At 39.2% G+C, this 26,990-nt stretch overlaps 3 protein-coding genes across 4 annotated transcripts in view; 2 read left to right on the top strand and 1 right to left on the bottom strand.

The window, feature by feature from the left end:
* The window catches only part of LOC143004791 (neuroplastin-like), a 25,912-nt gene extending 18,444 nt beyond the window's left edge, over positions 1 to 7,468 (top strand). Inside the window, exons 5-9 of one of the 2 annotated variants that reach the window (XM_076155938.1) lie at positions 1,436 to 1,569; positions 1,949 to 2,222; positions 5,920 to 5,941; positions 6,045 to 6,118; positions 6,208 to 7,468. In XM_076155938.1, coding sequence (XP_076012053.1) covers positions 1,436 to 1,569; positions 1,949 to 2,222; positions 5,920 to 5,941; positions 6,045 to 6,105 — 491 coding nt within the window. In that variant the 3' untranslated portion in view covers positions 6,106 to 6,118; positions 6,208 to 7,468. The remainder of the gene's footprint in view (positions 1 to 1,435; positions 1,570 to 1,948; positions 2,223 to 5,919; positions 5,942 to 6,044; positions 6,119 to 6,207) is intronic. The other variant, XM_076155939.1, reaches the window with a different exon arrangement.
* On the bottom strand, positions 6,972 to 12,711 carry rec114 (REC114 meiotic recombination protein). The gene is made up of 6 exons (XM_076156056.1): positions 12,631 to 12,711; positions 11,723 to 11,812; positions 9,520 to 9,603; positions 8,939 to 9,100; positions 7,989 to 8,066; positions 6,972 to 7,666 (listed from the first exon to the last, which is right to left on the bottom strand). The coding sequence occupies exons 1-6, from the start codon at positions 12,709 to 12,711 to the stop codon at positions 7,502 to 7,504; spliced, it is 660 nt and encodes a 219-aa protein (XP_076012171.1). The 3' UTR covers positions 6,972 to 7,501.
* A 1,887-nt stretch (positions 12,712 to 14,598) lies between these two features.
* Positions 14,599 to 26,990, top strand: part of hcn4 (hyperpolarization activated cyclic nucleotide-gated potassium channel 4) — a 51,324-nt gene continuing 38,932 nt past the window's right edge. The window contains exon 1 of the mRNA XM_076156038.1: positions 14,599 to 15,299. Coding sequence (XP_076012153.1) covers positions 14,599 to 15,299 — 701 coding nt within the window. The remainder of the gene's footprint in view (positions 15,300 to 26,990) is intronic.

The following is a 26,990-nucleotide window of genomic DNA, read 5'->3' on the forward strand; positions in this document are numbered from 1 at the left end:
AATGAAGGAAACATTTATGGTCCATTATTATGGAACTGTATACAAATTGTCACAATCACAGTTAGAATGGTACAGCACTGGTAAAAGGTGGAAATTGAATAAAATGTTTGATTCATAATGTTTTTCTATTTAGACTAACAGCCTTGACCTTGCTCTTCCTCACACATGGCTCTCACACTCATTTAGTGCCACTTTACCCCTGTCTAGCACACGCAGATTGATAATCACTGTAATCATAGTCAGGAGTGTGAAATTAAGCTTTCTGCCAGTTTCAGTGCTACTCAGAGGGCCGTCTTCATGCTGTCAGTCACTGGGGTAGCACAGACAGGATAAGGCACAACTGATCTTGGCCACGCCCCTGCTCAGTGAGCACGTGTGCACCATAATTAGAGTTGGGTGATGTCACCAAAGAGCTCCGACCCCTCCCGCTCCATTATCCATGAAAAACACTCACTCCAGGCTTCTCCCTTATCCTGTTTAATTGCATGGAAGAAATTCATGTAATTTTGAGGATTAGTGAAAGAAAATCAGGAAGTTATCTTCCTGATGCTTAGTTAAATGAAGAGTCCAAAAGCAAAGTCTTACCTTTGGGACGCAATTATTTTGGATACATCAGCTTGACCTCTTTGTAGACATTTTTGAATTATAATGCTTTAGGACATGTGCTTACATTTTCATTATCAGCGTATTCTTTAAAGCCACGTCAGATAATTTCTCATTGTCTCAAAGTCTCTTTTGTGGGAATTGCTTTGTTATTTTGAATGAGAACATCTGGAAAGACGCATACTCGTCCCACTGTTCATGATCCAATTAATTGTATTGAATGGCTTTAGTTTGTTCAGTCTGCACAGGTTTGGTGGGGAGGTTATCCATTTTCACAAAATAATTGCATATCCAAAACGGTATTTTCTCAAAATCTTACTGTCTACTACAGTAAATTTCCCAGCATTCCTTTTAGTTATCCTTTACAGACAACAAAAATGCTTATCGTAACAAAAACTTAATTGTTATTTTGCTATAAAGCAATCATCTTTGGCTCCAAATGATATGGCAAAGATTCATAGACGTTATTGAATGTCAACAAAATAATCATTATGTCTTTGTTAAAGTGATCAGCTCTTTAGTAACCTATTTTTACCTTAGGCAATGAACTGAATATCCCAGTATCACATTTTGGCTTTTGCAGAAAAAGGTAAAACAGGGGGGAGGAAAAAATGAATTGAACATACAGTATACAGATAGGAATATCAAATGACAATTTCATCTGAATGACATAATGGATGTATATGATTCCTGAATGACTTTGTTAACATTGTTCTTCCTTTATTTCCAGTGCCAGAAGCTAATCATCACTCTCTGACAATATGGTAGAGAAGTTAGGAATGTTCAAAAGCTGCCACCTATGCTAATGACTACTTTTGTTTCACTTTTCCAGTGGCGCCCGATATCAGTGGCCACAAACGAAGTGAAAATAAAAAAGAGGGAGAAGATGGAATGCTTTACTGCAAGTCGGTTGGCTACCCACATCCCACCTGGATATGGCGTAAACTGGAGGGAACAAACTACATGGTATATGTTTGAATATACTGAATGTGCAGAAACAGATTAGATAGGTAGATTGCTAGATAGATACATAGACAGATAAGGACAGTAGTCATATTACGCATGTCTCTGCTATGTATGTAACCTAGTTCCTATTGCACACCTAGCCATTCGTGGAGAGGGAATCTCTCATGGAATTGCCTCTCCCGAGGTTTCTTCCTTTTTTATTACACATTAAGGTTTTCTCAGGAGTTTTTCCACATCTTACTAGAGAGCTTTGGGCTGGGTCGCGAATTTTCCAAATGTTGTGGGTCTGTAAAGCCCTTTGAGACATTGTATGTGATATTGGGCTGTACAAATAAACTGACTTGACTTGTAACTTTAAGAAATAATCACTGTGTTTCAGGACATTGACAATTCCTCTGGACGCTTCTTCATCACCAATAGAGACAACTACACAGAGCTCAACATCATAAACGTGGACATAAACACAGATCCTGGAGAATACCAATGCAATGCCACCAACGTTATTGGAACCACCGCTAAGAATACGATTCTACGGGTTCGCAGTCACCTGGCGCCGCTTTGGCCTTTCCTGGGCGTGCTCGCAGAAATTATAATCCTGGTAGTCATCATTGTTGTGTACGAGAGACGCAACAAGCAAGAAGACATTATTGACGGTAAGAACATTACTACAGTATCATTAATGGGTGATACTGTATATGCTGTAGTAGTCCATGTACTGCATGTAAGTCAATCCTCATTGACATACACTATGAGCACAGTATTTCCTGTATTTCAAGTATTTTATGCTGCCCAAGGAGTGAGTCATGCTGTACCAATAAGATAATCATTGAATTGACTGCTGTGAGGGTAAGATACTTGGCAGCGGGATCAGTATTTATTTTGTGTTTTGGAAGCTGCACTTGAATCTTAAAGTGGTATTCTCTCTTTTTAATCTTTGACTTCTTCCCTACAATTACTACAGTGTGAGCATCGACTCCCTTTCTAGGCCTCCTTTGTGCCAAACTAAGTGAAATCGGAAAAATCGTAGTTTATATATAAAAGATATCCTTTGCTCAACTCTCTCTGTGCTTGATTTAATATCTGTTTTTTCATTAACCAATGGCAGATTTCTAGACACAAAAGACCCATTTCTCATGGCCAGGTTGTTCCCTGTCAGAAATTAAAAGAGTGCTTCCCCTACTCACACAAGATGCAAGGTCAAAAGTAGAGAATACCAGATCTCTAGCAGCTGAGAACTGTAGTTATCCGGTGAGATCTCAATTAAAGGAAATGACTATCGGAGGACTTGCCTACTTACCACTTGACTGGTGTGATTAGGGGGCCATTGTATCACATTCGCCACATTTTAGATTCATGCAAATATAACCTTCACAGATGCACATTAGGTAAACAACAGGGGGCTCCCAGATAACCTTTTCCAGCAGCTGTCTATTGGCACGCTGTATTAATGGCAATAATAACAGCACATTGGATGCCATATGAGTAGGAGAATAACAGTGTTCACAAAGCTGCTGGCTTGTCTGCAACTATACAAAGAGCTACTCTCAGACTCTACAGTATATAACTTAATCGGTCACTGTTCTTTCCCCCTCTTTCCAAATGGCAACATAATCTAAATGGTGGTAAGTGAGAGCTGCTGCATGGTTTAAGAGATTTTTCTTTTCTTTTTTTATGTTCTGTCTACTTGTCTGTATTTACAAGCCTACAATCCATCTGAAAAACAATACAGTGATTGTTTATGAGAATATTCACAACTGTAAATTAGGTTTCTTTAAACAGGTTATGGTGAAATAAGAAAAACTGCACCTAGTAAAAGTGTTGCCAAATAATGCTAGCATTCAGACAGATTTAATTTAACATTTTTCAGTCAACATGTGCAGCGTATCTGAAGGGTTTAAAATGTATATCTGTACAATATATAGTGTACACTGTGACATACACTGTGACATGGGTATTTAGCCATGGAAAATGTGAGAGCCATAGTTGATGGACTGCTCACATCTTTATGTCTAATTTGTTGATCTACCCATCAAATTATATGTAAGGGGGGGCTGGATCTTGGACCCCTCAGTATAATGCAAGCCAAATATAAAATCATTAACAGCTACTTGAAACAATTATGAAAGGTCAATCTTCTTTGCTATTATTCGTTTGGCTTCTTCTTTCATTTTGGAATGTAAAAGGGTGACTAAGTAACACAAAATCAACTGAACAAATAAAGCTTCAGGGCACATCCTGCTCTCTATTTACTATTCCTTCTATTTAACGACTGTTGAGCAAGTAAACTTAAAGTAGATTTAAATTGTTATTCAGGTGCAGCCAGTCATACAGTGACAGAAAATTATCATTTATTAAAAATATGAGGTTCCAAAAGCCTTTATTGATACAACCTAAGCCATGTAATAACCATTTACCAACAGACATCAACGGATGCATTAGGTACATAATAACAAATGTTCAAATATATTTATTTTAATCTTACTAAATGCAGTAGCCATTGATTTAGGTTAGCCACCTGATGTATTGTTATGTTTTAAATTGCCTGTGTTTTATGTGGCATTTATTTCTACCACTAGGTGTAAGAAAGGAGTGCTGGCTAACCGACATGATAGGACATAGAAACTGTAGATTTTTTAATTTCAATGCCAGTAATGATAATGTGATTTGTGTACAATCTGTTTAAATGGAAGGTAATAGTTAATCATTTGACAATGGGCTGTACACAGCTGTCCGTGTAAGCTCTGATCATAGCCTCTGGTTTTATCTGCCAGAAAAATTCAGAGATTAAGGTGGATTATATTTGCAATGTTTATTCCATTCAAGTCAGGAAGAAGGACTCACAATGTGCAGCCTCTCTAAAATCTCCATTTAGCATCCTGTATTCCCAGAGGTTTTGGCTTTGGACTGCATGCATTATGAATTCTGGTCTCATTATGGCCCAGCTAAAGTATGTTTGAACACTTCTATCCTCCACAGTCTAGGGCTCTGAGGCAGAGGGTGACATTTCTGACTTTTGTTTCAAAACCAATTGCTTAATTTACAGATTTTGCTGTGTGTGATAATTTGCTCAGTTACACCTTCCTTTAAGTAATACTTCATATAATTCAAAATTTATTTATTTTTAAACTCCCACATGTTTAAATGTATGCACAACTTACTGATGCAATTGGATTTAATGAAATAAAAAGGTTTTTGTTAAGGTTTCGCTCTCACACAGTAAAAGTCTGTATTTAGATGTATGTGCTTGCAAAGCCATTATACTGTAGTAAACAAAGCTTTCGTGGTGTGAAAAAGGTAGGATGTGTCAACAGACGGTCCTCCTCAAAACGATCACAGACTAATATTTATTATTGTCTAACATTACTACTGCCATAATCTGCTTTTATCCATTAACGCCATGGAATGCTGCTTATGCTGCTTCTCCCAGAATTGTAACTGCATGTTATAGAAACAATTTCACTGTTACGTACACGTTTCCATCTGTATGCCAAACACCACGACCACCTTGTCACCCACAAAGGTGTCAGGTCTTTCAACTAACTTGTCATTCTGTGCAACAATATCCACTATTATACACCAAGTCTTCTTTCTGTAATGTTTATTGCTGTTAATTTGCATATGTTATTTACTAGTGCAGGGCAAAAATGGCAAATAGACTCTGGGTTGCATTTGAAGGTTAAGCCTGTTCACCACAACAGACTAACCTCTTGGCCAGATCCACACTATTGTGCCAAGTCATCCATATTACAGCCATGCATTGGACTCTTTCAAAATGCGCATGGAACTGCTGAGTGTGAATCTGCTGTCCTCCCATTTAAATACACATATGCTCAGTGAACATTACTGCTGACCATTATGCAAAATATATCAGTTATTTTTAGATTTCCCAGGTTTTGAGATTGTTTTTGCTACCTTCGGCCTTTAATTTTACAGCAAGGAGCGACCAAATTGAAATTATGACTTGCACTTCTATATTTGGTTATTTGCTTTTTCTCTGGGTTTGTTTTGCGGCAGCTTAGCTTTGACTTCAAAGCTACACTGTGGCCAATTCAAACTCGGGTAGTAAAGCTCTGCATCAGCATATTAATGTGCCATATACACAATGTATTCAGCTCTGTCCTTACAATACAAATATAATGTTCATCTCTGTAAGTTTCATGCCATAAGAATATTAAACTATTGGCTTCCAGGAAGATTGAAGCAATGATGCACTCAAAATACTTTTTAAAAAAGGAGCAATTTTTTGTATTTAATATGCTGTAACGTGCAAAAAGCTGATATTCTCATTTTATCTATGTCTCATATTTGACTAATGTGTTCTGTTTTTTTCTCCTTCTGTTCGTGTTAAAGATGATGAACCAGTTGGACCAATGTAAGTAAATGGATCCTCTAATCCTGCTGATACTGTGAAGTCTTAGGTCATTACACCTCAATTCATGTCACCTTGAATTAAACCATAACTGTTCTTTTTTTAGGAAAACAAATTCAACAAACAACCACAAGGACAAAAACATTCGTCACAGGAACACAAAATAAGCTATTTACTCATGTGAGTTGGTTTGGGGGTGATGGGGCTAAATATAGAGCTCTTCAAAAGGATTATCCATAGTCACATATACTCTTTGTTTCTTTTCACAGATGAAATGGATAAACTGCATATTTTGACCACATGAAGGCATCAGAGGTGGAAAGAGCTCCAGGCAGTTTTTAAGAAGCATATCTTGTCTCATTTTATGAGAAACAATATCAGCATAACACTGGCAACAAAAAGAACATAATGGCTGTCTTAAGCATGCCTTATTCAGTCTTACATGAAGATTTCAGGATGACAAGTGACGACTAAATCCACCACAGAGGTGTACACATTTTTAATGTGCTGTTGATGTCTCCTTTATTAATTTTATCATGTCCTCTAATGAGGTGATCCTTTTTATATTACATATCATGTATAATGCATGCAAGATAATTACGCAATAGGATACTCAGAATAGACATTTTCTGTTGTTATCCCTCGTGTGGCTTTTTTTTTGCGTCCGAAATGACCTATGTTTTTTATGGAGTCATCCTAAGTCCGATTAAAAAAAATCTATATATATATATTGATTTATTCTTGAAAATTTGTACAGCATATCACCGTAATTTAACTATGTTTGATTTTGTGACAAGAAGTCCACTTTTAACAGAGCTTTTATTGAGAAGCAAGGGCTTCAATGACTGGCAGTATTTTATTGAGTGATTTCAGAAAATGACAAATGGGTGTTAAACTAGCTTAACAAAAATGATGTGTATTATTTTTATTTTCTTTCCAGAGTAACTTAGGTGTCTTGTATGTGTTGCAGTATGAGTGTGATAGCAAATCTGTAAAGAAAAGATCATTTTTTATATTTCCCGATTTCAATTGATTTCTTTTCTTTTTTCTTTTTCTTTCTTTAACTGTATAGCATGGCTATAATCCTATGCAATATGTATTCATAAATAGATATATGGAGGGCAGTTTGTTTTACTCAGTGAAGCTTTAATATTGTGGGATCACTTGAGAGCTGGCATAGCAAAATACACTGCTGTAGCTGCATGACTCCTCTTTCAATACAGTGTATCCGTGTGTGTTGCGGTGCAAATGGACCTGCATTAGGGTGGGACCAGAGGGACCAGAGTATATAGCCACAATCAAACATATAAGACCAATATTTTTTTTGGAATAAAATGTTCAAAAGCAACCCACTTTTTTGTAAGTTCTTCCTCAATAACACAAATTCAATAAACTTCCAACAATTCTCTTCAGGCAATATATCACAACTACTGATGTAAGAACCTTAGCAGCGCGGAGTGAAGCACTCCGACACCACCACCACCTGGCATTGCCTACACACATACACTACAAAATATTTCAATGACGTGACCTTTTTTTTTTGCTGAAGCTGTTGTTGATTCCTCACTCCTGAAGCAGTTTCTTCAGCTCCCCCTCTACTCTCTCCACCAAGGCGGGGAAACTGGGATCCAGCAGGCAGACGCGCAGAAACAGCTCCAGGTCTCCTTCAGGCAAAAAACTGTGGGGGTACTGCAGAGGCAGAGTCACAGCACGTTCTCCCAAAAAGTGCTGTGAAAGGCCCCAGATGAAATTTAAAAGAAGAGTTGGTTAATTTCACAGGTTGTTGTTGATTATTTAATCAAATCTGGTAACTTACCAGCCTTCTTTTCCTAAAAATCTATATTTGGTTTATGCCACATATAACATGAATATTCACCAAAGAATATTAAGAATACCAATCAAAGAATTGTTAGTTTCACTGTACTACTGTCAACAAATGATTTTTAAATAAAGTGAGGATGCCAAGAATGCAGTCAAGTGGAAGTCTCATTTTTGCTAATAGGCCAGGATGACCTACTTTTGACTGTCTCTCACTATTCACAATCAATACCTGGGTAAGACACTTGATGGACAGTGATCCTACTACAACCTCAGGCTCGACCTCCATAGTGTCTCCGTGTTGGGTCGACTGACACACCACAAGGTTGCATGTGACAGAAGAGAAACGATTTGACAATAAATCATGCCATCACAGGGTTAACAGACAAATCAATTGCTTCATGACTAATTGAAAGATATCGCAGCCCTCAAAGCCCTTTCATGTTCAGTGGGAACTCCTTCGGTGTCTGGACTGTTCATAGAAAGGTCAGCCACTGACTGACGCCCATGGTAGCCACTGTTCATCTCTTTCCCAGCCATGTATCTTAAATACACCAAAGTGACCTGGATGTATAGTTTATTTAGAATCCAACTTGTGAATAGTCCATTTGTGCCGTTTGATATATAAACACATTGAATAATACAGCCATTGACATGAAATGGCTCTGACTGATGAGGCACAAACAATCTGGTGAAATTACCGGTGTGTGAATGTCTGCTGTAATAGTGGCTTCAAAAATAACAGCAGGGGCTTGTGTTGATAATTCCAAACTTGAGTGCAATATTAATGCTGTCAGTGATCATACTAAATGTATCATTTTGATGATTGTAATTATTAGTAGACTATATCTGTGTGCAGTACATTGCCCACTCATCTCAATGTATTGTAGCCTCTGAGAATTTCAAACAATATTGTAAATAGCACCATCTAGTGAGGGTAACGGCAGCATGGCCACTGTTGATGAAGCTGCCTAAGCTAGTCCAACAATGCATATACCATAAATTTGGCAATGACTCATGTTAGATATTGTGCCATAATGCCTTTTAATTTTTTCAAATCTTACAATATTCACTGCAGTAAAATGTTTCAATAGAATGATTTGTGCAGAAAATGTAGAATGTGTACCTCTGTGCCAGTTTCAAATGCAGAAATTCTATTTGCCGATTTGTGAAATGGCTTACCTGAATTACTGGTGCAGTAATCTCTGTGGGGGGTCGTGCTGCGTTATCCTGCATGGTGACAGGCACGTACTCCCTCAGTTTGACTACAGCACTTGAGCATTCATTTATAGCCTCTTCTCTCTTAATCCCACTAAACTGCATCCTCATTACCTGGCTTTCTCCCTGCAGAAACAGAGAAATACTGAAAATGTGCATACATCAGTCCCAGCTGTGATTATTACAGAAAAGACTGTGCTTAGGATGTTCACTTTGTACTATAAAATTTGCATCTTATTAAGATTCCACCAAAGAGGCCAAGCATTCTTGGAGACTGTGGGACTTCATTTCATCTGCAAACAAAACTCGAGCCTGATCCTTCAAATAAAGAAGAATGTCATATAATTAACCGAGTATAATTTGTAGAGGCCATTCCTCACAAGGCCCCTAGAAAAACAAGAATTTAGAAAAACTATTATTATTAGTCTTCCTTTTGTTATACACTCTAGTAAACACAAGCCATTTCAATCTGCATGGGGAGAAACATTCGAGAAGCTTGAGAAAATATTACCCAGTGTAGCATAGCAGCTCGCCTCATAACTCACCTTCACCGTGAAGCGAAAAACCAGATTATCAGATTTCTGGTGTACTTTCAGACACTCTGAGGCACCGAGCAGCATGACTGTTTCCTGAAAGCACAGAATAAACATTGTCAGCGGTCAAAGAAAACCATTTTATCATAGGCAGCAAGCTGAGGGATCTCAAATACACCAACTATATGTCCCACCGTGCCCATTCCAGTCACTGACTACTAAAATTATACGCTGCAAGAGGTGGCAGAATAGAGTGTTCTAGTTTTGTGAGGCTGACGGAGGGGGGGAAAGTTACATCAAACTGTCTGCAGGGGTCTCCATTTACTCAGTAACCTGATCATCTGAACTTTCAGGCTTACATTTAAGCTTTTTCCATGCATTCAGGCTACAAACTGTAACCCGCTGTTGTGTAACTTGCTCTGCTTGCCCTTCGCTGACCTTTAACCCTTTATACTGCCTTAGAAGTGTATTACATGAAACCAGTCCAGTCTACTATGTTTAGTACAGCATCAGTCTTGTACTTAAGGAATGGAACAATGACAATGATGAGTATAAACACTGAAGTAGAGAAAATTCAGTACACATTTTCCGAGAAGATTACTGTATGAGCACGTACACAGCAATCTTTTGACTTACTTGAATGGCATTGTGTTAGAGAAAAAAATCCACATATTTCATTCAGTCCTCATCATGTAACCTAGAGGCCAAAGCTCTCCATGCTTAAAAGTACCTGAGTATTCAAAGCAACACACTACAATAGACTGCTCTGCACTGATGAAAGCTCTCTCCAGTCTGGCCTGAATATCTCTCTGGCTCGGCACACTGGCACGGCAAGATAGCTGTGTCTCCTGTCAGAGCTCCGTTACTGAGATACTGTGTAGTGCCCCAAATACCTCTTGTTGGCAGAGCAGGAACCTAACCTTTTTTGTTGAAACGCCTCAAGCCCAAAATATTACTCCTTTCTTGTATATTTTACATCCCTAACCTCACTTCCACAGAGGAATTACAGCTACAAATGATGGCTACATGCTGAAGTAGCTGACAGGAACACACAGACTGACAGGTCTGGTGTTTACCTTCACTTGGATGGGTGATTTGTCTGTCCACAAGGTACCGGCCTACTTGTGTGGGTCGAGAAATAAAAAATCTGCGACCGGCAGGATGACAACAAATATAATAATATATAAAATACAACCCGATATGTGGCATGACCATTGAAGTCCACCCTGACTCTTGGGAGCCTGAATTTGACTAGAGTGCAAAATATTCATCGTAATAGTTTTACCCACAAACTTCAGAGGGACATTTGGCTTGACCCGACCAAGAACTATCCAGTAAATTCCTATTGGATTTAGGCAGAAGTGTCAAAGTCCTCAGCAGAATATTTCATGTGGCCTTCACACAGGCCTTTTAACTGTAAAGCAAAGTCGTATGGCTCATTTGCATCTGGTGAAAGACGAAGGTACATTTGCATTAGTTATCAGTGACAATTATAACGATTCGATCTGAAACATTTTACAGCAAGTATCTTGTATCATCCACACATTATCAGGGTGGTTTTTATGTACATACTTAGAATATTTGGTTAAAACAAAGCATGTAAAGAGCAAAAAAAATAAATGTGTGGGGATTGTGCATATTAGCTACATGTTTAAGAAAACTGGCAGAGCAGTCAACTGCCGAGGGATGTCCTTTCGGATCCAGTATTAAAAATGAATTTTATGATGACCTATTCCTTCTGTACAGGAGAGAAACATCCTCCAATATCAGCATATGACATTGGCAGCTTCAGCCGGAAATGATTTCGACCATTTCAAACTTTATTTTCTAAATATATGGGTATTCAGACAAGTTGTGTTATAATACCTTACACCCAAATGTTTTATGACCCCTTATAAAGGTCATGAGTAGAAATGCCAATGTCTGTGTGTGCATGGCAAAATAAACCGCAATCTGCACAACTGTGACTCATATCTGAAATAATCAATAACAAATAGACGTACAGTATCTATAGTATGTGTTAAGTCAAATGAGTGATCCAACTAACTGAAAAGAGTTCCATTCCTTGGCTTTCTCACCAGTAACACACACACACAAAACTAAATCAAAACGTACAGTACCTCCATACCTCCGATTCGTAAAATAAGCCCTTAACTTTAGATGCTATGTGCATGTTCTATCCAGGAATTGTTAACAACCACAGACTTCTTCTTACCAGGCATTGCTGTCCCTGTGATACCAGCAGGTGTCCAGATTCCACAATCGTCAGGACAATGTCAGGTTCATTGTCTTTCGCCTCAATGATCTAGTGAATACAGTGCGAGTGTTTAATAACAAAAAGTACATTAAATTTCTGATTCACTCAAAAAGGATCCGTCATTCAATATCATCAATGGTTTTGTTGATGAGAATTCTAAATAGTTAAATAGAATAGAATCATAAAGTTGTGTGTAATATTGGAGATAATGAATACTACCGATACAAAACATTCCACACACACTCAAATAACCCAAATAACCATAAATGAGGAAGTAGAGGAGTTCGATATGTTATCTTGTATTGGACATTTAATTCCTTTTTTATGTTAAAGCATTACAAACATGTAAACAAAAGGTGGTTCATACAAATCAACCTTCCTTATGTCACTTAAGAAAGAAATTAGGTTAAAATGGCTCAGACTAGATTGGATTAAATACAATAATATATAGTACAGTAAATAATCTGAACATAGATTATGTTCTTGAAGTCCTTGGTTTGGGACAAAAGACAGTCCAGGAATTATGTTATAAATTTCACCTTGGCCCTTCATAATAAATCTTTGTTTGGGGCGAATTAGTTTGTAATATTCGATAGCTCTCCTGTCTCCTGCTAACTATATCATGAACATGGATATTGATACCATAGGACATGTAAGGTTACCGAGAGGAGAATAGAAAGTTTTTCAGACATTAGCAGCGAGTCTGAATTAATTAATTAATAGCTAAACATGACTGAGGCTCCTGCAATGAAGCGAAGCACAGGAACAAATTTCAGTTTTTCTTGCGAACTTACACCAAACCAACTTCTCTTAGATGCCGGAGACTGTATCGAAGTTTCAAATGTAGTTCAGATAGTTCTACATACCTTCCACCTTGTGGCTTCTTTACCGGTGGAAACTGCCACCAAGTGTCCAAAGCGTTTCAGCCGCCATGTTTGAGCGGCCATTGTTGCTCACACTAACACGTTTAATTAGCACAATATGGACTGTTTAGGTGGCCGTCAGTTAACGGTGAAAACTACGAAATTATTATAATTTACTGAACAACTGTTTATAACCCCGCAACAAATATCTAATTAACTTTTAAACGGTTTATTTATTTCTGCTCGGTTATTTCTTCTGGTTCTCAAATTATGTTACCAGTATTACAGGTAGAATTGGAGTCGCCCCCTGGTGGTTTGCCGGATGACTCCCAATTTTTGCAGGGATTCGGAACGACTTAAATCAACGAATATTCTATTATAGATATTATAACTTGTCCCATGTGCACACTTTATACACACCTCTATGGTTGTCACTAACCTTGTGAGACCTTACTGTAAATACTGTACTAAATGTTTTCAGGTTTTCCATGTTTTTTCTTAGAGTTGTAAGCTTGTTGTTGAGATGTTACATTCATTGAGTGAAATTTGGAATAAACAAGGACGTGCAACAGTTACAGAAGTTGTAAATGGATGTATTTATTACTTTTATGTAGTCGAACAAATAAACAGTATATCATCAAACAAATAATGTATTCTGGGGCAGCATATTTGCTATATAGTTATTAGGATTCTCGACCACACATATAGTTGCAAAGGTTTTAACCCATGTAAGCAACCAACAACTTTCATGCTATAGGCTTAGATTGATGATATCAAACTCACACATCCCAATCACACAGTCACCATCATCGTGTTTTATTTGAGGGTCTGACACAAAGTGAAACCAAGATTTTACAGTTTATATTTGACCAACAAGCGCATGCAATTAACTCCATCTTTCCTATTCAAACTAACATTTCCAAACTGAAATGCGTTTGTTTTTAGGTTACAGGTATATTGTTGTTATTTATTCACTGGATGAAAGATGAACACGTTTCTTTGTTTTCATTCGTGCCTTTTGAGAAATCACTTATAATGCAACGACTTCATATGCGAGTCTGTTTGATCTTTTGGATAGATTATAGGCTATGGTGAATATTCTCCTGCGCAAATTACGCAGCACAGCCAGCGGATCTACTGCGTAATGGACAACATAACCCCCCTTAACAGAGCCTATATGTGTCCATGCAGGGTTGGCCAATAGGCGTACCTACCTGTAGCCTTAACTTCAGACAACAGGAGAGCGTTTTAAGAATGGAAAGAGCGTACCCCTTTAAACAAGGTGGGCTGAGCTTATTTGCTGTTCTCGCTCCTATGGCAACCCAATAGATCAGCATCATGAATATTCACAATTCACCAAAACGCGCCCCGACTATGGATCAGTGATGTCAGCGGACCCTGGGATGCTACACTGTATTTTCCTCATGATTGTGTCGTGTTGTTTGATGGCAGCTGGCAGGACGTGGTAGTGGTGCTGAGGGAGAGAGAGAGAGAGGGAGTGAGGGAGAGAGAAAGGAGCCTCGTCCATATATAGTGCATATGACCTTTAGTTCCCTCGTCTCCATATCACCGTCCGTCGGCACGTCCCTCACATGTCACGTTAAGGTGACTTTCAAGCAGTTTTTCCACTTTTTGCGCACAATGTCTCAACGCCTCAGCGATGCTCATCGGAGACGCGGTTGCCAAGCGGACCACCCAGACTGTGCGTGATGGACATAAGCAAGCTGTCAGGTAGAGCAATTATGACAAAGAGTATCTGTCATCTGTTTCGGTGAAGCTGAAGCTGAAGCTGAAGCCAGGTCTGTCCATGTCACGTGTAGCGGGCTTTCAGGGATTCAGATAAGCTCCAGACTGATCGTTCTCGCAAACAGATATAGGGAACCACTGGGGCTGGTGGCAATACTCGTCACAATACAGCCCTAAATATTTGGATTTCTTTTTATTTTCCTTTCACTGTGTCTCACTGTCATAATGGACAGGTTGCACTCTTCCATGCGTAAAAGGCTGTACAGTTTGCCACAGCACATTGGACAGAAAGCATCCATAATGGGCGAAGGAGAAGACGCAGACAAGGACACCCGGAGGAAGAGTATACGGATGAAGCCTCTACCGTCACCGTCGCCGACCTCGGGAAGCTGCAGAGGCATCGGTGAGACCAGGAGCGGGGATGCTGGGATCATGGAGACGGACATAGGGAGACCGATGAAGACCAGTTCAAACGGTGATTGCCGGCGATTTCGGGGCAGCCTCTCTTCCATCACGAGTCGGCATGTGCACGACTCGGACTCGGCGGAGGAAAGGCGCCTCATCACCGAGGGGGATATCACCCCTAACGAGGAGAGCCCACCCGGAGCCTTCGGTGACGGGCAGCAGCAGCAGCAGCAGCCGGATCAGGGTGCGCAAGGTGCCAGCGGTGGCAGCGGCGGTGCCCAAAATGACCCCCCAGATCAGCAGGCAGGGTTTATAAAGTTAGATGGCATTGATCAAATTCTCCCGGACGATGAGAGGTTATACCAGGCGGGGTTCATGCACCGGCAGTTTGGAGCGATGCTTCAGCCGGGGGTCAACAAGTTCTCCCTGAGGATGTTTGGAAGTGAGAAGGCGGTTGAACGAGAACAAGAGCGGGTTAAATCCGCTGGATACTGGATAATTCATCCATACAGTGATTTCAGGTAAACGCAGACACGTTACACATGCTGCCGTTCAAACACAACGTTTAGCGTCACGTCACGCCACCGTAAACACCGGACGCCTTCAAGCAGGCCCAGGTGTTATTTGAACGTTATTATGTTGTTAATTGGAGAATTCGTCAATCCAACATCAACCAATTGAGCTTAACACAACCTTTACCACCAGTCAGACAGCTACTCCACAATAACAGATATAATAGTTGTCTTTACCACTTGTGAAAAGGCCTTAACATGCTTTGGAAGTATCACTCTAAGTCTTAATGTTCAGTATTTTGTCACTATGTAGTAGAGGAAACATTAACATTCACTTGTTTCAGAACGTGTACAGCCAGGGGGCTTGTGTGTTGACATATGAGAGCATATATACAGTATGAATTGCTTGTCAGGCCAGTTTACCTTGTGTAGTCAAATCCTATCAAATGCAGTCAGAACAGACATCCTGTGGGTGTTTGCTCTCCTTCCAGGAAAACTCAAGGAGAGTCATTTATCATTGACGGTAGTGATAAGAGCTTAGCTGTCCAGGTTTGTACATGGATTTTGTTTGTTTTCTTTGTTTATCTGCTTTAGTATTTGGTATTCAGCTTTTGAAAGTGAGTAGGGTCAAGACATGTTATTCAAAAAGATATTAAACTGCACTTGTAGGAACTGACAGTTACAATTCCTAAAACACATTATTTTAGGTCTACACTTTTGAAGTATTATCAAAATGTATCTACAAAATGAAAAGACCAAGTCCAGCAAAACTCTCTTCTTCTCTCTCTTGTTTACATCCTTTTTGCTGCTAAACTGTGTCCTTGAGTTGTTCTTGGTTCCATTCATCTGACTGATGGCCACATGGAAGCACCACATTTCTAAGATAGACGCTATTCAAAGTCCAGACGTGCTTTCAGAACGCTATGATCTTTACAATGCCTTGTGACAGAGTAGGTGAAATGAAACTAAATGTAAATGTGTACACAATTAAGTGAAGTACATTGGGCTTGTTATTCTTAAACATTTCAGCTGTGATAACCGCGGTGTGAACAACTCATACGCTTGAAATATACATGTATTACAGGCATGTGCACATAGTCCTGATTTAAGAGGAGTTTCCTGAAATTAGTTGGTGAAATACACAATATTAAATTGTACAGCTGTTTAATTGTTAGCAATTTGAAAAGGCTGTGTTTCTTGTGCTGTGCTTGTTTTTTCACATAATATCCATTAAAGTGCTAATTAAGGGTGGCATAAATGCTTATGATAGATTGTCTCCCAGAGCAAGAGTCCTCAATTGCCTCCTTCAATCTATTCAGTCATAGCAAATAAAGACAAAAATACTTGCTTTACTAATTATTGTGACTAATTCCTAGCTTCCTCTCTAATTCACTGTAAATTATTATAATGGGAAATTGTGGCTGCTAATAGCCTAGGAAGGAACTGAATCTTTCATTTTGAATTGAGAACAATTTCCCCCAGTTAAGTCATTCAGTCCAAACTATTTGTCAAACTTCATTTCAAGCATGGCTTTTCTCATCTTCACTGCAGTTAGGATCTTGTCTTAAACATAAATCAAAAGGGATTTTTCTTTTACAGTCTTTAGCTTTTAAGCATGATCTGCTTATATCTTTCCTGTTTTGACATTGAATGGCGTGGAAGCTGGTAGCTGGTAGAACAACATTATACACAAACTATAAACTGCCACCTAAGTGTGTTTTACTACACCGTCAGCAGCACGACATTTGGAGTAAAGAGACACATAAACCTATAGCGACTGTTGCTGCAGGCTCAGGGTGTGACTGGAAAAGGATAAACAAAATCCATCTTTAACTAGAAAACACACCTTTTACAGCTTAATTGCATAAACATATGTGTAGTTGTAAGTAATAATCATTTGGGACAATGACTTAAGTGTGATGCTTGACCTCATTGTTAATTTTTTGTTGTGATTTTGAGAGTAATTCCAGCATGTGCCTGTGTGTTTGTGTGTATCAGATAGATGGATGGATAGTGAGAGAGAGGGAGAGAGAGGGGGAGAGAGAGAGAGAGAGAGAGAGAGAGAGAGAGAGAGAGAGAGAGAGAGAGAGGAAGGAAGGATGTCAGCATGACAAGGAAAGAAAGCTTGGGGATAAAAGAAACATGTTCTCTTGTCAAATCGCACAGACTTGCACTTTATTTGATCCTTTGATTTTGATTGCTTAAGTCAGCCAGAGGATCTATTCAATTCCAAAAGTCTGATCCTCCTAAAGAAATCCCTGAGGTTTATTGTCAAGATGGTAAACTGATAAGCAAACACTTATTCCAGTCCAACATACTGTATATAGCAGTTGGTCAGGACATCATGAGGAATTGAGATGTCCATGTTCTGTCTTATGCTCCGCCCAGCTGATTGTTCCTTCTCTGACCCCTCTGCTCTCTTTCTCACTGTGTGAAATGTCACAAAGGAGGATGGTTTGACACTTGGGGAGACTCTGCTGTAACTGAAAGGTCAGAGATTTGGCAACAGCTATCGGATGTCTTAGGAGCAAGATGCTGAACCAGGGGTTCTGTTCTACGCTTCATCTGGTCAAATACCTCTGAGTGGCAGTTACATAATAAACAGATAAACAAGGATCTACTGAGAAGTTCTTTAAAAATGAGGTTAACCACCCACTTGTTGGCGGTCTGAGAGAGGATATGGTATATTATCATAATTAAACATGTTGGCGATTTGGGAGCTGTTTGCTTGTGGAACACACACTCGACTCTGTGATTACATAATCATTCCGCTCTACAATTTAAACCACAGATGTGACATTCAATCAGGAGAGAACAGTCAGAGTCTGTGCCTTTGATCAAACACTGGAAATGATGGTGGTAAGTTTCTTCAGTGAAAGGTGAAAAAGTGTTGTTAATTTATTCAAAACAGTTGTAATAGCACACATACTGTATACACTTTATTGTGCGCAGAGACATTTAAGCACAAAGCCTATTATTTCACTGCCAGAGTGAGAAAGTCAACATGACACCTATTATGTTTATGTCAGCATAAAAGCAGCCAGTTCTTTCAATATGAACCAAAGAGAGATGATGTTTTCCTTCAAAATCAGGATCAGAAGTAGGATGAAATGGTTGTAATTAAAGTACACAAGGAGATGAGTGGGACCTTTTAATGGGCTTGTAGAAGATAAGACTCCCTTTGACTTAGATTTATTCCCATGTCTGCATCAAAGCCTTGGCACTATAAACTCAAATTAGAGTGTCATAAGGAATCACATAGTCATCACTGCACCAGAATTCAGCACAATCTTCTCTTGTCAAATAGTGCATAATGCTAAGAAGCAGGGGAGGAGAAGTATCTTCCACGGGAAAAAGACGGATTAAAAATGGCATCATAATCCAATCTACAGCCTCATTTCCAGATGCAAAGCTGAACATCCTCCCTCAGCTCAGAACATATTCCAGCAAGGAGTGGTGGTCATTTGGTGGACATATTAGTGACCGTGCTGGATATAAAACAACTCAAAATACTCCAAATAGCTGTCTGATACCTGTCTACCTGTTCCAGATACCTGTCAGTGATGCCCATCTTCAATAGACAATACACATCTATACGTGCTTGAAAATGATGAGGGTTAAACTTCTAAAAGGTAAAAAAAAACAAAGGAAAAAGAGCCTTTGATAGAAAAACGAAAACCTGCAGAATGAGGATGATGTAATGCATGTGAGGATGTTTTTTTCCCCATGTGGTGAACCCCTCTGAATTGATTCTATCAACCCGTACAGTATTGTGCAAACAAATGATGCAGCCCAATATGAGAATGCAGTCATCTGATTGTCAAGTGCCTTTTAATTATCTGGTGATTCACTGCCTGGAGGACACATCTGTTAGAAAGTCTTCTGCATTTCCCTGGAGAAATAGAAAAGGAGAACTTTTCTTTTCTTTTCTTTTTTTTGAAGTGAAGTCTCTATTAAGTCCTCCCCTTCTCCTTTACAGAACAGAGCTGCCAACGCGATTAGGCAGGAAGGTCGGCCATCCTGCCGTTTCTATCAATCAGTGCAATCCCTCGGTAACATTCAAGCAAAATCCTTCCACCCCCTTCTGCAAACATCACCTTTTCATCAGTGTTTTTTTTTTCCTTTTCCGTCTGCATCTCTAGTTTTGCCTCCCAAAAGACACTTACCTTGGCAGTGGTAAAAAATGTATCCTCTGAAAAGACATCTTTCATTTTAGCTCCTCGTTGTTATCTTTGTAGAGGAATGTGTTATCGAAAACTAGAGCAGCTCTTTCTTCTCCCACCGGTGTTCACATTTAGTCTGTGATATAGTTACTATAGAAAAGTAACATTTCTGGCTTAATCGAAATGTGCAAAATGTGTATGCAGCTATATCCAGAGAGCTGGACCTGGACTGCCTTCATAAATTTTGGGAAATGTGTGGGCAGTAACATTTGACATGGCCATTATCCTCCATGATTTTGAAATATTCTAAATTCATCTTGTGCCTCTTAGATTGATTGATAGCGTCCTGACAATGTAGACATGTCCTTGAATATGTCCTAGTCTTTTTTCCTCAAACACAAGGAACAGCAAAGCTACAGCTCTTTCTCTTGATGACAGTGAGCGCTTACCTTTCTGTGGAATGTGTCTGTGTGTGTGTGTGTATGTGGTGAGTTTGTGAGAATACGGCATCGGATGAATTAATGGGTTTCTCTCTATTTCAGTCCGGTTTAACAGTTGATTTGAGTGTATGTTTTGCCATTGATTCGTTTGAGTCTCGATCTTCCTCATTTTACAGCTGTTATGTTTTCACTGTCTGTACGATTAGAAGAGTTTCTGAGTCAGTGGGTATTGCGAAAGCTGTAATACTGACCATGACCAGGATGCCAAAATCGTCACAGAGCACAGCACCATTCCTAGGGCCTTGGTGTCCTCTTGCTAATTTGCATAGGTAGGTTGGTACTGATACTCCACAGGATGAATGGCACTCTATTTCCTTTTGGTCTCCATTAAATAATTCCTCCTTTAATTTAGTGAGGGGGAAAACATGGGGATTAGAGCTGATTCTGGCTGGGCCTGAAAGTGGGGTAATCAAAACAGGCCGCTGTACTCATCCATGAATATTAGGAGCCAAGAGATTATTACAGTACAATTTATTTAATGGAGGAAGCCCGGAGAGGATATGGGTGGCCGACGGGGGGAAGGTTGCCTGTCATAGCGGAAAGGCAGGATGATTGAACGGTACCGTGTGACCTCGGCACACTTATGTGGGAGTGTGAAACTGCAACACGTGATTGGACCCCAGAAGAGAATACCCCCCACCCCCACCCCCTCTGTTTTTTGCATGTCAATGAGGAATTTCCCTGTCCACTTGATATGTCATTTAACTCAGCTTTAGGTATTAGACAGAGAGCCGATTTTAACCTTGGTGAAGCAATAGTAATTTCAGAGTGAGATTGTATTGATTGATTGGACATAATGTACATTTTGAAAATGGGAAATGCCAGCATGTCATCTAGCTGGTAATCTTGATGTATTTCTGTCACCTGACAAATGTAATGTTTTGTCTTTCCCTTCCTCTGTTCTTCAACATCAATTTATTATCACTCCAGGTGAACACAAAGCTCTAGTCGAGTCAGTACAGATCCATTTCCAAGCTTTCTCTCTTTTAACACATTTCAGTATCAAATTTGTTTTTACTTGCCAGTAGACTGTATGATTATTGTCCCATAGACGGATAGATAATACGTCAAATTTTCTGATCTTGGCATGATACAACTGTCAAGCCATGGATGTGTATGTGATATAAAGTACTTTATAAATGAGTAACCAAGACCTTTGTTGAACTTTCTGTAGTCTTATTGACATATCCTGCCTGGTCGTGCCTGATGTAGCATTAATTTACCACTACATTGGGTGCAAGACAAGTGCAAAAAATAAGAATGCCCCGGATCTCTCTATGCAATGAACTGATACAGATCTTTACTTTATACGCTGTTAGGTTCACTTTGCTATGGAGAAAAGAAAGGGAAGAAATGGCGTTGTAGGCCTCATGACACTTAATATACATATAAATTGTGCAAAGGAAGCTGCGGCTCAGTGACTGGAACTCTGTGGCGATAAATTGCGGAGATGAACAGTGATGGACTCCTGTTTGCTTCCCTGGCCTGTGGGATTATGAAAAATCCTTCTGCAACCAACTAACCAAGTCAAAAATCCATCTCACATTAATTTAATTAGGCACCGGTGCTGTAATCAGTGCAGGCTGAAGAAGCAGCTGATCTAAACATAGATTATACAGGTGTAATCTTATAAAAAGGAAAAATAAACACTGAAAGGGAGCAAGGTGGGAATGAATAATTGTGTCCAGTATTCATGGGTTAAATACCCCCTATTATATTTTTGTTTCTCTGTAGCTCTCCTCCCAGGCATTTTATGCATAAACAGACATGTGGGAAATATTGTTGCATTGTTGCAACGTCTTTTCATGGTCTGCCTCTGCCTCCTCAGATGCCAGATGGCTTGGGTTTGCTAATTATAACAATACAATAAGGGTCCACAACACATTCAGACGCAGACAAACCGGCTGGATATACTAAGGCCCATCTATTTGCACTCCAAGTAGGTTAAAATTAACAGTGAGTATTAATTGTCAACAGTTTCATCCTAGTCCGGATTTCAGCTGGAATTAAATGCTTTGCCTTCCACTCTAAATATTTATTTTCCAAAAGCGTGTGTTAATGTAAATGTTTAATATTTTGCATTCTCAATAGTATTACTTAACTAAATTTAGGTGAAAAAAAGTTATTTAATAGAAGTAACATGACATTTGACTGATACTACCTTGAACACATAAAATGTATTGTACGTACTGTATTTAAAAATGCAAGAGAGCTCATTTGGTCTTTGTATGTTTAAGCCTGTGCATTATTTTTTAAGGACTGTACAGTAACCAAATGCTTGCAATGACCTCTGCATGCACAGTGCAACCTCAGCTTGCTCGTTCCTCCTCACGGAGCTTCTGATATGTGGAGTACATACAGGTTGACCTTTTCAGCCCCACCTGTGTCCCAGGTGGATACTTGCCACTCCTGTCTCCCTGAAATTGGATTGCATTTTCCTCAGCTGAGATGGAAAATGCTTCTTGCCATATGGCCAGTGGTGCCATATGAGCACCACTGGCCATATGGCAAGATGCAAGACACACGATTTTTATAAAAAGCTCTTAAACTGTTACAAAGCCAACCATGCAACTCCTATTAACTTCAGTGCTAACCAGCAATGTGTGAACTGATAATCACTTCACTTTATTCTGTCTGCATTAGCTCTGGGCTGAAAATTTGACCTTGCCCTGTGACCTTGATCTTTGACCAATATGAAAACAAATCGATATCGGGGGTTCTGACAGTAACCCTGCCAAGTTTGATTTACATGTGATAAAAAACTGTTGCTGTGGCAGGTGATTGCAAACCAGAGCGTAGAAATGTATTTCTTCATCTGCCTTGATTGTGAGGCTTGATCTAAATTATCTGTATGGCTTTTGTAGGATTGCTAAATGCCACATTCCACATCTGACTGGTTTGGTAGAAGATAAAATGGGGGGTAGTTAGTTATTTAGCAAATGAGAACGTGAGTGTACACATCTATATGTCAATTTGAAATAATTCTCCTAATTCACCTTTGACTTGTGCCATTGAATTATTAATGTCTTTCTCACTACCTGCCATCTGTGAGGAGACCGCTCCACATCTTATACTCTGTCAGAATGTATAGGATTCTAAAACACTCTGGAAACAGCAGGGTTTCCACTTAGCAAAAACCAGAGTCCTGTGTGCTGAATGAAGAGCGCTGTGTGTGGCTGTCGTGATTCACAGGAAATACTTCACAGGATCAATGTGTTTGGCCTGTACCTGCCACACGCTGAGTGTCTAGGAGACTCAGACAAATGTCTGGATTATAGGACGTGCAGTGGTGGGAGACAGATTGTTCCCTGTCCTCTGCTATGGGGGAGCCCTGATTTATCTTCGCCATCTCCATAGCTGATAGCATGTCCTCCTTTTCCCAGCAACAGATTTGGCTTGAGCAGTAAATTTTTGATTTGTACATGGACAGAGATGATGCGGCAAAGGTGATGTGTTTAAATCAAATGCATGGTTTAGCATGTAGAGTTGTATTATTATGATAATTACAAACAAACATGGTAAGTGCTCTGCCCTATTTAATAGTCAGATAAGCCTCTGCTTTTTCTCACTTAGGCAGACCATCAAAAATCAAAGAAACGGCATCTCCTTTCTGATTTAATTTAATTTCATGCACACAATGATGATGAGTGGGTTTTTCCATTAGTTTCTTAAAGCTGTATTACACTTGTTATGTTTTATACTCCACTAGTTTTTATTTTGTGTATTTGTATTTGTATTGTGATTTATTTTCAAGTACGGAAGTATGGAAGCCAAGAGAGTATCTGCAATATTGTTATTCGTTGTTATTGTATTCCCAAACGAATGAGATCTTTTTTCCTCAACTCGATTTCTGCTTTATGACATAATAGAAAAGAGAAAATACAAAATCAATTTCATGATAAAGTGTTATGATATTTAGATATATTTCAGCACCAGAATCACAGGGATGGTGTCATTCAGAAAAAGCTCCAATCAAGAATCAGGCAATGCAGTGATCAGAGACCTAAACTACTCTGTGATTATGAAGGCACCGACCTCTGAAGGTCAAATATCTGAAGCTTCAAATCCTGATTTCTGACAATTCAGCTGAAAGAAACTGAACATTATTCGCAAAGCAGTGATTAAATACAGTGAAAGGTTGATTCCCATATTCAAAAAAAGACTTTCCTCTATCTATAATGTGATTTCCTCTTCAGTGACGCAGCTATTATATATTGTAAATGACTCCGTACTGTATTGTGATCATGGACAAAACAGATTTTATGTTTCAGGGTTGATGCATTGTGGCTCCTCCATGTGCTTATTTTGCAGCTCACGGAGTTGTGAAATTAATGGCCCAATGTTGGTTCAGCACAGCGCAGGGTCATGAGGTGCTGGTGTGCAGTATGTCTCATTTTATAGACAGTACATTATATTTGCACATCATCAGTGTTGAGAGAAAGCCCCTCGCTCCATTGCCGCCTCTTTCTCTCTCCCATCCAAGAGGAAAAAAGGTGATGTTCAGTGGTGAGGGAGAGGTGGTTTGGCCGAGAAACACTGGCCAGTGTTTCCTCCACTACACTCGGTGGCTGGCTGACAGGAGACCTTTTGACATGACACCAAGGACCTTGTGGGAGATAACAAGGCATCATGATAAAACACAGACGCAATTAGTGGCAGAATGACAGTCCGCAAAGCGCAGAGTGCAGATACTGAAGCACGGACACTGAAACATGCTGGACAGCTTCTCTGCCCTGTCCATGTGTGTGTTGTCTACTACAACCATTCACTGTCTCTGTTCCACAGTGGATAGTTTAATTTGCCTGCAGACTATCTTTGCGTATTTTGAGCTGATGGGTAGCAGGATGCGCTCTGTTAAGCTGTGGATGCTGCAGTGACAAGGACAAGGACGTTCAGCATCTCTGGCAGTGGCACCAGGCAGTGCTTCTCTGAAAATCAAAGAAAATCCCACTGCTGTGACAAGTGGGCACCAAAAACACGACAGATCATTGATCACTGCAGACGGCACGATGAACTCCTGCCAGTTTCTAAAGTGGCTTTGGATATTTACTCTTAAAGTGTTCAGTAAGGTCATTAGATAATAACATTATTTAGAATAGTTTAGAATAGATACATTTCAGTTAGTGGCTCTTTTGCAATATTTGCGACTGACACTGTTTATGCAGTTTATGCACATAATGTCAGTATTGACATGGACCACATTTCAAAAGATCATTTTGCACTAAAACTTACAGATCATTCATTCATTTAACAAAAAAATAAAAGTGTGTCTGTGAATTACAGTAGTTAGGGAAGCTTTAGAGGGGAATGAAGCACACACACCTTGCAGACTAACCTTGAGGTCATATTCTATGGAACTGCTAACTATTTGTAAACCTTTTTATGGAATTCTTTTAAAGGTTTTCCCCTGATTCAGCTTTTTCTCTCACCTCTGCAGGTATTTAGTAAACCCCTCAGTTTTCCCTTATAGCCTAAGGTTATTGAGATTTGTTTATCTTTCTGACGAAATCGTCTTCGCCTTGGTCTGATAAAACAGCGTGCCTATCCTAAATATAACCACCTGCAACTGCACAGCTTGAGTGTCAGTCGTGTGCTTGCAGCGTGCCTTCTGGCTGTGCTTAGCAAAGACAGAGCCATTATGACAGCATATTGGAACGGAAGTCAACAAAAATAGGATTAACCATTTCAACCTGAACACCCCCTCCCCACATTATTGAAATGTTGTTGTGCTGGCCAACAACCTAGTTCATAACCAGCAAGCTGCTCTTACATGGTTGATGTCAATTTTGTTGTAAATAGTATACTTCTGTTCCAGCTAACAGGCTTTATCATAGATTTCTTCCTTCCTTCTTTCCTTTTTATTGTTGAATGAAATGGATGTATGTAAAAATGCAACGATGGATTTCTGCTTCACTTTCATTTATGCCCCTTTGTTCTCAAAAAGGCGATGGACTTAATGAGGCTGTTGCACAGTCAGATACCATTTGGCTTCCCTCACTAGAACAGGGTTAAACTAGTGCTTTAGGGTTTAGCATTCATCTGTGTAATAAGTCTAATGTGACTGCTCTGTCAAAACGAACTGCTGCTAACTGGAAATAACCTTTAAAATCAAACCATGGAGCACATAATAATGTTAAATTAAATTAAATTAAATTAAATTAAAACACAGTCTGTTTTTCAGTAAATAATGTCGTAATTGACTGTTTAACTAACTGTTAAAAATAGCCTCACATATCATTGCAGATATTTTATCATTTTTAACGTTTGAGTCGCATTATTAACACTGATTTTAGTAGTGTATATCATTTTAATACAAAACAACAAAATAATGGTAACAATAGTGATATAATAGTAATTTTAGAAAGGTTTATGGTTTAACCATGGAGACCACTAGACCAATGCACATAAATAAACCAATTCAAGTCAAAAATGAAACTAAAAAGTGAAAAAACAATACAAGCTTAAAATTGTGAAGCATAATAAAACAATAACATGATTGAAAATAAAACATACTGGCAAAATGATGTTTATGAAGTTATGTAAAAAAGGCAAGTTAAAAAGTAGATTTTTGATTGAAAATGAATAAATAAATGAATAGGATCAAGCAAAGTAATAACAGACGTACAGGCGAGGCCTAACTGGCTCATACAAGGAGACTTTATAATCCAATTCTAATTTAAAAATGAATCCAAGAGTTAATGGGTAACCAATGTATTAGCGTAATAGGCAAAATGTGTGGTGTGTAATATTTGTTGTGTAGTATTCACATTTCACATTTCCCTGAGAAGCTGGCTGGTGCATCATCTAATGCATGGATCCCTTTCACGGTGTGACAGGTAATGAACTAGCTAATGTGATGTCACACAAGATGAATTTATGTAATTGCACCGCATTGCGTTAGTGCTTACACTTGATTAGCCCATGTAACAACATAAAGAGGGAGTGATATGAATGTTTTTAAATTTTAAAGTGACCTCAGCCGCAGTAGACATTTGAATGAGACCCAGTGCCATAAATCTCAGTTAAACTGCCAGTAT

Source organism: Genypterus blacodes, unplaced genomic scaffold (genome assembly GCF_046128005.1).
Source record: "Genypterus blacodes isolate CSIRO-AG114 ecotype Tasmania unplaced genomic scaffold, CSIRO-AGI_Gbla_v1 ptg000067l_1, whole genome shotgun sequence".
Taxonomy (NCBI): Eukaryota; Metazoa; Chordata; class Actinopteri; order Ophidiiformes; family Ophidiidae; genus Genypterus; species Genypterus blacodes.